Below are 13,386 nucleotides of genomic sequence, written 5' to 3'. Positions count from 1 at the left end.
AGCCCTGGGAAGATGATACAGGCTGCCTACAGCATCCATGGTTGAAGCGTGGCAGAACAGGCTCGACTCTGGGTCAGAAGTGGGAAAAGCCTTCATGAACCCAAGCTGCACTCATTGCTGAAGCTGCATGATCTGCTAACAACCTGCTCAGAGTGTGCTCCTGCTGGCTTGTCCATGATTGGACAATTAACCTCAGCCCTTGAAAAGCAAAACACTGCAGATGCTGTAAATCTGAATTGCTGGAAACACTCAACAGGTCAGATTGGTGATCAGAAGTAGGAAAATCTAGAAAATCAGCAGGTTGCGGAGGAGGGGAGAGAACAGTGGGAATGTGGGTGGAAGGGTGGAGAAAGTGGAAGACACAGATACACAGAATGGTGTGAATGGAGGCAGGATGAAGGTGGCTGCAGAGAGAGAAAAACTGAGCCACATCAGAATTGGCCAGGGATTGAAAAGCAAAAAACTGCAGATGCTAGAAACCCGAAACAAAGACAGAACGTGGAAATACTCAGCATGTCCATCAGCATCTATGACAACAGCAAAAGAGCTAGTACCTACAGCCAATAACTGCCCCCAGCTACGAAAGGTCATCCTCCAAAACACCAACTCTGCCCCTTCTCACAGATGCTGCCCAAGGCACTGAGAATCACCAGCATTCACTCCTCTGATAACTAAACAGACTCATTCTAACAAACTGGAAAGGCTGATTATCTGAGGTTGTTGAATTCAATATTGGATTCCAAGGGTTGTGATGTGCCTCAACAGAAGATAGGGTGATGTTCCTTGAGCTTCCTTCAGGCTTTGTTGGAGATAGAGAGGTCAGAGTGGGATCAAGAATTAAAGTGAACATCCCACTTCCATTCTGATCTCTCTCTTTGGCCTTTCACATTATTCCAACAAAATACAACATTAGTAACATTTTGTATTGTCTAGACACTCTAAAGCCCTCTGGGCTCAAGATGGAGTTCAACACCTTCAGATAACCATCCTTTCCAGTTTGTTAGGATTTACTAGTCCCTGTAATAAAGGCAGAGAATGCTGGGTTGTCTGCCAGTTTGGCTTGGTGTTTCGGGAGATCATCGGCCTGGGGTATCAGCTCTGTTTCTCTCTGTGGATCCTGCCTTGCCTGCTGAGTACTTCCAACATTTGTTTCAAATTCCCAGCATCTGCAGTTTTTTGCTTTTCAATCCCTGGCCAAGTCTGATGTCTCAGTTTCTCTCTCTCCTGCTGGAGTTTCTACATGCTCCCTTATTCACAGATCCAACAAGGTGGACAATAAATGACACCCTCCCAGTGCGGCCTCTTCTATATTGATGCAGATTGGGTGACCGCTTTGTTGAGCTCCTTCGCTCCGTCTGCCACAAAAGCAAGGATCTCCCAGTGGCCAGCCACATCAATTCAATATCCTACTCCCATAATGACATGTCTTTCCATGGCCTCTTCTACAGCCACGTTGAGGCCAGACGCAGGTTGGAGGAACACCACCTCATACTTCGCCTTAGTAGTCTCCAACTTGACGGCCTCAACATCAATTTCTCTAACTTCCAGTAACCCCTCCCCTTTTTTCTTTTGTCTTCCCTCATTCCTGTGGCCCCCTCCCCCCCTTCTTTCCCCTTCCACCGCCCTCATGATCTGCCTATCTATTCCCCACCTCCTTCCCTTTATTCCATGGTCCACTGCCCCGTCCTACCAGATTCCTTCTTCTTCAACCCTTTGCCTCTTCTACCTATCATCTCTCAGCTTCTTACATCTCCCCCCTTCCGCACCCCCACCTTCCCCCCATCCCCACTCACCTGAACTCACCATCACCTGCCTGCATGTACTCTTCCCCTGACCTTCTTATTCTGGCTTCTGCCCTCTTCCTTTCCAGTCCTGATGAAGGGTCTCGACCCGAAATGTTGACTGTTTACTTCTCTCCATAGATGCTGCCTGACCTTCTGAGTTCCTCCAGCATTTTGTGCCCATGTTTAGCTAGCCAGATTAGCTAGCCTTCATTAACAAGCCTCCAGTACCCTCTCTAATTCAACATCAATCTGTGTCACCTAGTCTCTCTCACCCTATCACATTGCCTTTGTTCTCTCTGCCTTCTCCTTCTGTAACAAAACGTGCCTGCATTCTAGATTTTCCTAGTTCTGGGAGAGACCATCAAGCTAAAATGTTAATGCTGTTTCTCCTTCAAAGGATGCTCTTAGACCTGCTGAGTGCTTGCAACATTGTCTATCCAGATGCATCACAGCTTGTTATGGCAACTGCTCTGCTCATGGCTGCAAGGAATCGCAGAGAGTTGTGAACCCAGCCCAGTCTATCACACAAAACAGCCTCGCCTCCATTGACTCCATCTACGTTTCTCCCTGCGTCAGGAAAGCAGCCAACATAATCAAGGACCCCTCCCACCCTGGACATTCTCTCCTCTTCCTCCCTTTCCACCAGGTGGAAGATACAAAACTTGAGAACACGGACCACCAAGATCAAGGACAGCTTCTATCCTACGGTTAAAGACTCTTGAATGGACCTCTTGTACAATAGAGATGAACTCTTGATCTCTCAATCCACCTTGTTATGGCCCATGCACTTATATACCTGCACTGTACTTGCTCTGTAATTGAAACACTACATTCTGCATTCTGTTATTGCTTTTCTTTTGTATTATCTCAATGTATGGAATGATCTGTCTGGATGGCATGGAAACAAAAGATTTTCACTGTATCCTGGTACATGTGACAATAATAAACCAATTATCATTGTCTATTAACCTCAATGCTTCACAGATTTGTGACAGGAAAATAAATCCAAATCAAAGCGACTCTTGGACAGAAACATACTTCAGGTGAAAACAGGGACAATGAGATTAATGATGGCCAAAACAGCCTCACAGTACCTACACATGAAGAAATGATCATTGGGTGTAATACCATTAGCAGTCAGTATCGCAAGACTGATGGGTCACCCAGTGGATAGAAAGAAAGGCGGTCCTTCACAAATAAAAACCAGAAAATACTGGAAACTCTTAGTGGGTCAGGTAATGTCTGTGGAAAGCGAAACAGAACCAATGTTTCGGGTCAGGGACCCTTCGTCAGAGTTCTGATGAAGGGCCTTCAACCCGAAACCTTATCTCTGTTTCTCTCACCACAGATGCTGTCTGACCTCTTGGGTGTTTCCAGAATTTTCTGTTTTTATTTCAGGTTTACAGTATCTGCAGTTCTGTTTCAACTTTCCTTAGTCCTTCCCACATACGGCTTAACAATAAGATTTAGATTATCTACTTCAATGATATTAAAATTATAGACATCAGACAGACTGCAGAACGAACTACGTCACTCTTTTTCAAAAGAGTGCCATAGAGTCTTTTAAGTCCCAACAGAGCCTTAGTTTAACATCACCTGAAACATACAGACTTTCACTACTGCATAGATTTTTGCCCCACCTTTAGGTAGGATCCACACCTATGTTTAGCAGTATGGAGGAACAGAGGGATCTTGGGGTCCACGTCCATTGATCCCTCAACGTTCCCGTGCAGGTCGATAGGGTTGTTAAGAAGGCATATGGTGTGTTGGCCTTCATTAGTCGTGGTATTGAGTCCAAGAGCCGTGAGGTGATGTTGCAGCTCCATAGAACTCTGGTTAGACCATACTTGGAGTATTGTGTTCAGTTCTGGTCACCTCATTATAGGAAGGATGTGGAGGCTTTAGAGAGGGTGCAGAGGAGACTTACCAGGATGCTGCCTGGATTGGAGAGCATGTCTTAGGTTGAGTGAGCTAGGGCTTTTCTCTTTGGAGCGAAGGAGGATGAGAGGTGACTTGATAGAGGTGTACAAGATGATAAGAGGCATAGATTGAGTGGACAGTCAGAGACTTTTTCCCAGGGTGACAATGGCTAACACAAGGGGGCATAATTTTAAGGTGATTGGAGGAAGATAAGGGGGATGTCAGGGATAAGTTTTTTTTTACACAAAGAGTGGTGGGTGCGTGGAACGCACTGCCGGCAGAGGTTGTGGGGGCAGGTACGTTAGGAACATTTAAGAGACTCTTAGACAGACACATGAATGATAGGAAAATGGAGGACTATGTGGGAGGGAAGGGTTAGATAGGTCTTACAGGAGGATAAAATGTTGGGACAACATTGTGGGCCGAAGGGCCTATACTGTGCTGTGACATTCTCTGTTCTACGTTCAGTCTGAATGCTGTCACAGAGGCACTGCTGATATCTCTGCCAGTTCATTTCAGGGAAAAGAGAGAAAGCTACATAGACAGGCAACATCTCATGCAATGGCAGGAACAAGTCTGAAGTTGTAAAATAGTTTTAGAACTTTGGAGAAAGCAGCTGGCCCAAACTCTCAACTCTCCGGAGCCTCTGTATCCTCGCTCACCCCGGTCTGTATTTCACAACTGCTCTCATTCTGGAGTTTCCACTCAAGGCTTTAATTTCAACTCGCCTAAGGGAACCATCTGAAATATTTTTTTTCATAGGAACAGTACTTGGTCTCAGGTTTCTCATCCTTCTTCAGGTCTGACAGGAGCCACAAAATCAGAGCTTGCTGTAGATGTAAATGGCAAACTTAATATTTAAAGTTGCAGTAATTTCTCTTTACATTTCCCTTTACATTTCCCAGTTGCTCATCTTTCCTCTCTGAAGATCCCAAAACTGGTCAATGGTTTTTAATCTGACTCTGCCTCAGATTCCAGCATGTGTCAGATGTAGCAAGTGACTAGAGCAGGAACTGCCCATAATGAATGTAGTGGAACCGTTGTGCCAACTTCAGGCTTCCAATCCCAGCCACCTCCTCCACCTATGATCTTTCTGCCCACCACTGCCTCCAGCTCAGGTCCTGGAGTTTTCTCCCATCTCTAGCTCGTCTCTCCCTCTCCTACCTCTCTTCAGCTGCTCTTCAGAAACATCTAACCAAGCTTTTGTCCAGGTCTTAGAATTTAATTTTGTCAAATAGCATCATAGAGTTATACAGCAAGGAAACAGGCCCTTCGGCCCAACTCATCCATGTTGACCAAGGCGCCCACTTGAACTGGTCCCATTTGCCTGCGTTTGGCCATTATCCCTCTAAGCCATGTACTTATCAAATGTCTTTTAAATGCCATTATTGTACCTGTCTCAACCACTTTCTCTGACAGCTCGTTCCATATACTCACCACCCTCTGCATGCAGAAGTTGCCCCTCAGGTCCCTCTTAAATCTTTCCCCTCTCACCTTAAACCTATGCCCTCTAGTTTTTGGCTCCCTTTCCCTAGGAAAAAGACTGTGTGCATTCACCCTTTCTATGCTCCTTCACCTTATCTCTACCCTGAATGCCTAGTTATGTCTGTTCATCCTACAGAACGTTCTGGAACTTTTTGTGGAAGTGCTGCACGATGGAAAGCAGTTGGAATAAGTAGTTATGATTACTCCCTGAATCAAAGGTTCCTGGATGTAATCAAAGCAACATCTGTACTATGTTGGGGTGGTTACAGATTCAGGCAGAAACTCTCCTAGACTCCAAATCTGCTGACACAGAATTCACTGGAACACCAAATTTCACAGACAGAATGCTTTATTATTGTCACATTCACCATTGCTAAAGGAACACAGCACAATTATTAGCAACCGTGGGCATCAGAATGAGCTATTAACTCTTACCAGGAACCATCGACAGGTGAACTGTCCGTGGAAACCTTTTGCCCTCTGACTTCAACCTTCGAATTGCTTCAAGGTACCTGGAAGGAACAGGTGATAAGTGATTCAGAAACCTACAGGACTTGTAGCGAGATCAGGGTATTGTAGACTAAGCCACGGCAAACAACACATGATCCCAGTAGTACCACTGTATGCATTCAGTGTGGAAAGGTACCACCAGTCCAAGTGGAAGGGGCCAGTGCTTGGAACGTTCATTGCACGTTACTCACTCCCAGGACAGCTACAGTATGGATTAGAATGAGCAATGTGCACCCCCCCCCCCCACCCCTTCCCCTATCCAGTCCCATCAACATACTTTTGCCTAAACACATTTCACAAAGGATGCCGAGAGCCAGTGGTAACTTTCATCCTATCACACAACACCCCCTCCATTGTACTTCAGTTATAGATTGTAGGGTGGTGTGGAAAAGATCTGTGTTCAAAATGGTTCACAGACTGACCAACGAGCCAAACACAGCTTGGCCCAAAATAAAAATGGAAAACACTGGTAATACTCAGCAGATCAGGTGCATCTGTGAAGAAAGAAGCAGTCAATGTTTCAGGCCGGTTCTGATAAAAGGTCTTCATCATGAAACATTGTTCCTCACTCCACAGATGCTGCCTGACCTGTTGAGTGTTTCCAGCATTATCTGTTTTTATGTCAGGTTTCCAGCATCTGCAGTTTTTTTTATTTTCTAATACCTTTATCCAAGCAACCCTTCATCACACTTTATGTAATTGGACCACAGAGGCATATTAAGCAACTCAGAACACACACATTCTCCATTTACAACCATGAGTCAGCAATCAAGAGTTGGAGGCCTAGCTGATTTTACCCTCCTTCTAACATGGAAACTTGTTCTAACCAGCTCCCTCCCCTACTGCATAGCCGGAAAGGTTTACATGGGCTCAGACTGAAAACCCAATGAGGAGCCCTGACAACAGAGAATGCTCAAGTTACTCAGCAGATGGGGCAGCATCTGTTCTGATGAAACGCCATCGACTTGAAACATTAACTGTTTCTCCTTCCATAGATGCAGCCTGCCCTGCTGTGCGATTCCAGCATTTTCTATTTTAATTTCAGATATCCGCAGCTTTTTGCTTCTCCGTTACTGGGATCCACCCCTGGTTTGCTTGCATCAGTACCAGTGCAGGGTACCCCAGGTGATGAACTCACTGAATGGTCACACACTTCATGTCTTGAGCTCCTCGGCCATATATATTCCCTTCTTCATCCTTCTGGGCTGCAAATGGATCAAACTTCCAATGTTCCTGTATACAGAAGGGAAGAATGAGCTCAGTTCTCCCCACATTCCCACCCTACACACCCAACTCTCTCCCCACATCATTTACCTCGAACACTGGAACCACATCCATGTGGGAGTTGAGGAGGATAGATTTCAGCTTGGGGTCAGTCCCCTCCCAGGTGAGGATGAGGATTCTCAGGCCAGGACCAATCTGGAGAAGAAGAACATGAGCATCAGCGTCAGCTGCACTCGGTAACATTGACTTAACACAGCACTTGTGACACAGTGAAACCTCACAGGATGCTGTGCAGAGGTGTAATCGTACAAAATGGGAACTCTGTCAAGGAAGGTATAGAGGTTTTGATGTACAGAGGGATCTTGAGGTCCAATCCCATAGCTCCCTGAAAGTGGCTGCACAGGCTGATAGGGTGGTAAACAAGGTGTATGGCATGCTTGCCTTTATTAGTTGAGGCAATGAGTTCAAGAATCGGGAAGTTATGTTGCAGCCTTATAAAACTCTGATTAGGCTGCAACTGGAGTATTGCATTCAATTCTGGTCAACCCATTATAGGAAGGATGTGGAGGCTTTGGAGAGGGTACAGAAAAGGTTTACCAGGATGCTGCCTGGATCAGAGGACATCTGCTATAAGAAGAGGTGGACAAACGGGTTGTTTTCTCTAGAGCGGCAGAGGCTGAGAGGAGACCTGATAGAAGTTTATAAGATGAGAGGCATAGGTAGTAGAGATAGACAGTTGATATCTTTTTCCCAGGTCAAAATGTCTAATACTAGAGGGCATGCATTTAAGGTGAGAGAGGGCAAGTTCAAAGGGGATGTGCAGGACAAGTTTTTTTTACACAGAGAGTGGTGGGTGCCTGTAATGCACTGCCAGGGGTGGTAGTGGAGGCAAATATGATAGAGGCATTTAAGAGGCTCTTAGATAAGCACATGAATGTGCAGAGAATGGAGGGATATGGACATTGTATAGGCAGAAGGGATTAGTTTAGTTAGGCATTTAATTACCAGTTTAATTAGTTCAGCACAACATCTTGGGCCAAAGGCCCTGTTCCTGCACTGTACTGTTCTATGTCTATGTCTAAAGGAAGCAGAACCCAAAACCCTGATGAAAGAGATGAAAGGGACAGAGCAGCAGAGAAGTTTAAGAGGGAATTCAAGTCAAGTCAAGTTTATTGTTATGTGCACAAGTACAGTGAGGTACAGGTACAATGAAAAACTTGCTTGCAGGTACAGACAACATGCAGCATATAAATTACACATAAATTATGCAAGGTAGTGAAGAGAAAAAAAACTGCAAAACAAGACATTAGTGCAAAAAAAAATCAGAGATAAGTCCATGGTAGTGCGAGGTGGTCCGTAGTGTTCCGTTGCTGAGGTAGGGTTAGGGTTGTGCAGGTTGGTTCAAGAACCTCATGGTTGTAGGAAAGTAGCTGTTCCTGAACATAGTGGTATGGGACTTCAGGCTTCTGCACCTCCTGCCCGATGGTAGCAGTAAGAAGAGAGCATGGCCCAGATGGTGGGGATCCATCCACAGCTTAGGGCCAGGGTAGCCAAAGGCATTTACTCGTGTGTTACTGAACAGAAAGAGGCCATTCAGCCCATTAGAACCATTCCAGCTCCCACCAGAGCAAACCCATCAATGCCATTCCCCTCTCCTTATTTCCCTCTAAATCCTTTTACAGTGGCAAAGGAGTCCCCTTTGACTCCTTTGCCACTTACTACACTGGGGTTAATTTGCAGTAGCACATTAACCTACCAACAAGTCTTTGGGATGTGGGAGAAGACTGGAGTATCCGGGGGAAACCTGTGTAGCCACAAGGAGAAGGTGCAAACTCCACACAGACCACACCGGAGACCGGAATTGAACCTGGGTCACTGGAGCTGCGAGGCAGCGGTTCTATGTACTGTCTGACCATCAATAGTAGAGAGATGAAAAGCAGTTATAATCAGAAGACAAACCAGAGGAACAATGGCCAGGAAGTTATGCAGATTATGGAGATATATGTTGGCCAGACTATGAAGGGATTTAAACATCAGGAGAAGAATTCTGAGTTGGAGGTGCTGATAGCCAGACTGGGTAAGGAAGTTAATGAGCAAGATGAGATTTTTATATCTATCTAGTAAACTGATGATCATCATTTCTAACAGCTATACTTTCTTTTAAATTTCAACTTAGGAATGGAATTTAAATTCTACAGCTGCTGTGGTGGGACTTGAACTCAGGTTTGCAGATTGTTAGTCCAGGTCTCCAGGTTACTGTTTTAGAAAGCAACTGGTATTCCTGAGGAGAAGAGTAAAGATGTCTTACTGCAATTATACAGGGCATGGGAGAGACCATGCCTGGAGTACTGTTTAAAGTTGAAGTAAATAAAGATAAAATATGCTGAAGTGTCTTTACCTAAAAAGGTATGTATTTGTTATGGCAGAAATGCAGCAAAGATTCACCAGATCGGTTCCAGGGATGGCAGGTCTGTCATATGAGGAGAGGTCGAGTAGACTGGGCCTCTACTCTGAAGAATTTAGAAAATTGAGAGGTGACTTCACTGAAAGTGGCGTCACAGGTAGATAGGATGGTGAAAAAGGCTTTTGGCATGATGGCCTTCATCAGTCAGAGCACTGAGTATAGGAGTTGGGATGTTATGTTGCAGTTGTACACGACATTAGTGAGGCAGCATTTGGAATACTGTGTTCAGTTTTGGTTACCCTGCCATAGGAATAATGTTATTAAATTAGAAAGAATGCAGAAAAGATTTAGCAGGATGTTGCCAGAATTCAAGTGACTAAGTTTAGAAAGAGGTTGAGCAGGCTAGGGCTTTATTCATTAGAATGAGCGGTGATCTTATAGATGTGTATAAAATCATGAGGGCCACGGATAGCGTGAATGCAGTCTTTTTCTCAGGGTCGGGGAATCAAGAACTAGAGGGCGTAGATTTAAGGTGAGGGGAACAGCTATAATAGGAACCTGAGGGGCAACTTTTTCAGTATATGGTCTGCATACGGAATCAGCTGCCAGAGGAAGCAGTTGAGGCAGGTACAGTAACAATGTTTAAAAGACACCTGGACAGGTACATGGATAGGAAAGATTTAGGGGGATATAAGTCAAATGTGGGCAAATGGGACTAGCTTAGATGGCCATCTTGGCCAGCATGGACCAGTTCGGCCGAAGGCCCCGTTTCTGTGCTGTATAACTCTATGACTTCATTGAAACGTACAGAATACTGAGAAGGATGTCGGCAGAATATTTCCTCTACCTGAGGAGTCTAGAACTAATGTTCAGCTTCAAAATAATTAGCAAGGAAAAATGTCTTCATACAGGGGTGGTGAATCTTTGGAATTCCCCACCCCCAAAGTCTGAGTCAGTGAGTTGACTCAAAACAGTGATCAATAGATTTCTGCATATTGAGGAAACTGAGGGATATGGGGATGTGTGGGAAAATGGCACTGAGGTAGATCAGCCATGATCTTGATGAATGGTGGAGCAAGCTCGAAGGACCAGATGGATTACTCCTGTTCCTATTTCATATGTTACCTCTAATAGTTGTCACACCTCTTCTTTCCCTCCCCTTCCCAAAATACATGGATGAAAACTATCCAAATTAATTATTGTAAATCTGCTCTGCAGTGATGGGCAGGGACAGGGAAAGAACAATCTCTCACCTCAATCTTCTTACAGAGAAGACCCAACTCTGTACCGAGCCTCTCCAGGAATTCAATGGCACCATCTGAAAAACACAGAGTTCACACAGTCCATCCTGCAGTACCCACAGGCACAGGGCTTATAACAGACGTTATGGTTATCAACAGCAATACCGTCATTATACGAGCAACTCAGAGGCTGGCTACCCTGTGGTGAGTGACTCACCCTCTGACATCTCAAGGACAAGAATACTCTCCTGTCTAATAAAGCTCCAACAAGGTTCAAGAAGCTCGACACCAAACAGGACAAACCAAGGCAGAGTACCGCACTAAAAGTTCACTCCCTCAGTCACTGGTACATTTTGTCCGCAGTGTACACCATCTACAAGGTCAGGATGTCTACTTATACAGCTCCATCACCCCTACCATCTGGAACAAGGGCAGCAGGCATGTGGGAACATCAGCACCACCTTCAGGTTCCCAACAAACCATCTTGCCCTGGAAATGTATAGCTGGTCCTTTATTATGGCTGGGGTCTATATCCTGGTATTCCCAACCTGAAACACTGGGGATACCTTCACCACACAGCCACAGCAGTTCAAGGCAGTGACTCACCTCACCATAACAGACGGTGATAAAGCCTGGCCTGGGCAAGGTCACCCTCATCAATGAAAGAATTAAACAGTTCTTCAAAATGTACATCTTTGATCCAACTACTGGCTGTCCACTCCATCACCTCCATCAGAGGTTTAGTCTCAAACTTTGGGTGATGAAACTCCTACTCAACATTAATCATGGAATGTTGAGAAATCTTTCCCTGTCTTGATTTACCGATGTTCACTGTACTAATTCCCACTTTAAAGTAATTGACTCTCTGTGCTCAGTGTCCTTGATTTAAGGGTTTATTTTATTGGTGTAGCAGAGAGCGTGCCATGCTCTGCCCACAGAAAAACATCAAATTAAAATACACGTAATGCATTTCATCCAGTCTTTGATTAATGAAATTCCATTTAGTGAAATATTTACCATTCATTTTGTGATTGGAGGAATTGCTGTACACCCAATGACTGAGCATCTGCAGACAATGCCAAGTCCTCAGATTAAAGAAATTTGTCCTCATCTGAGTCCTAAATGATTTCCCCAAGATCCTGAGATTATGTCCCTTAGCTCTAGGCCCTCTGAATGTCTATCCTGCTGTCCTAAGGAACACCTGTATTGTGGACACTCCGTAATAATGGTTTCATAGTTAAATAGTTTTATCACCCAAAATTTGACACTGAACCTCTGATGCCACCAGTAGCTGGATCAAAGATGTATATTTTAAGGAACTGTTTAATTCTTTCACTGGATGTGGACAACCTTGCCCAAGCCAGCATTTATCACCAACTGTCAAGGCCTTTCAGAACGAAAGCCAACACATCAAGTGCCTTCCCAATTGTTTTGTATACCTTCCTGACAACTTGCAGCATTTAAAAGCCCAACACAGCAAGATCCCTCTGTACACCAACTAACGGCTCCACTCCCAACTCAGCACGAGGACATCTGACGCAGCAGTGCCAGTCCCAGTGTGTCCAGCAAGAAGTGGGAACGCTGTCTCTGTGCGGAGTAGAGATAAGGCAGAGCACTCAGCCACACCATTAACACCCTCCTTTTTCTGTATCATAGAGATGGGCACCGTTAAATGAGTGACATTCATTCTCCATATGCTGGCATGTGACGCTAAGGTGTACACAGCAGCCTTGCTTGTCAGTCAGCATCTGTCTGGCTACAATTGGCCTCAGCTGGCTTCGGAGGCTCGGGTTTTGTGGGTAGAGATAGAACCATCAGCCACAATGGGTGGTCCTTGTTATGGGAGAAAAGGCATGTGTGTGCGCTAGGCGGGCAAGAAGCAGCATTTAGAGCCAGCAGCCTGCTGCTGCTCCTCACGTACAGAGGCTGGCATCCACACTGATTCACCACACGCAACTATCGACAGGAACGGTGGATTTGGAGGGGGATGCTGCAAATGTGGCCCAAACATTCCCAGCAAATAAAGTGCCTCTACCATCAGATTCTGGAGGCATACTGACCTGAAAAACACAGGTAAGAGTGCCAATGTTTAATTGCACTGAACTCTTGCACAACCCAGCCATTAATGTTCCACTGCTGGCTCCAGTCCACCTTACACAATCAGGTGCAATAGGAACTTTGACTGTACTGCCAGTTATCAGACACTGGCAATGATCAAAGTTCTAGCTGTGTCACCAAGCCTCTTTATCCTTCAATTGTTTAACATGCTCCCCTTACTCCCAGGCAGGGTCAATTCTTGTCATATCCCCTTACCACTTTTTTCAGAGTCTGCAATCACATCTGAACCTCTCAAGCCATTTGGACTTCATTCATCACAACAATTTTCCAACCACCAATCAACTCACACATACTCTCCTCTTTAATGCAAGTGCGTCTACCCTCTCTCCCCACCCCTGACCATTCCCCAAATGCATTCCTCACTCCTGCTCTACCCACTCTAATGGATGCAAGCCTAAATTAATATGGTAGACAAATGCGCTAACCATTTTGCACCAGATCTGACTGGATTGTAAAGGAGATACAAGACACTGCAGATGCTGGGATCTGGAGAAAAAACAAACTGCTGGAGGAACTCAGCGGGCCAGGCAGCATCTGTGGAGGTAGAGAGACAGGGGGATGGTCAACATTTCAGGTTGAGACCCCAAATCAGGCCTGATAGTGTAGGGGCCTTTTTTTGTCTGCTTCCATCTGCCTTTTTCTCTTCCTCTTCCTCCCCTCCGCCATCAGATTTCTGAATGGTCCATAACCCCACGAATAC

The 13,386-nt window shown here is 45.2% G+C and overlaps 1 protein-coding gene across 1 annotated transcript in view; it reads right to left on the bottom strand.

Annotated features, from left to right (window-relative positions):
- The window catches only part of LOC127571812 (aminoacylase-1A-like), a 47,074-nt gene that overhangs the window by 32,252 nt on the left and 1,436 nt on the right, over nt 1-13,386 (bottom strand). Inside the window, exons 3-6 of the mRNA XM_052018524.1 lie at nt 10,581-10,645; nt 7,014-7,118; nt 6,838-6,932; nt 5,625-5,701 (exon numbers count right to left, since the gene is read on the bottom strand). Coding sequence (XP_051874484.1) covers nt 5,625-5,701; nt 6,838-6,932; nt 7,014-7,118; nt 10,581-10,645 — 342 coding nt within the window. The remainder of the gene's footprint in view (nt 1-5,624; nt 5,702-6,837; nt 6,933-7,013; nt 7,119-10,580; nt 10,646-13,386) is intronic.

The sequence above is a fragment of the Pristis pectinata genome, chromosome 6 (genome assembly GCF_009764475.1).
Source record: "Pristis pectinata isolate sPriPec2 chromosome 6, sPriPec2.1.pri, whole genome shotgun sequence".
Lineage (NCBI taxonomy): Eukaryota > Metazoa > Chordata > Chondrichthyes > Rhinopristiformes > Pristidae > Pristis > Pristis pectinata.
The sequence above is the reverse complement of the archived record's forward strand: the minus strand, read 5'-3'. Positions and strand labels throughout refer to the sequence as shown.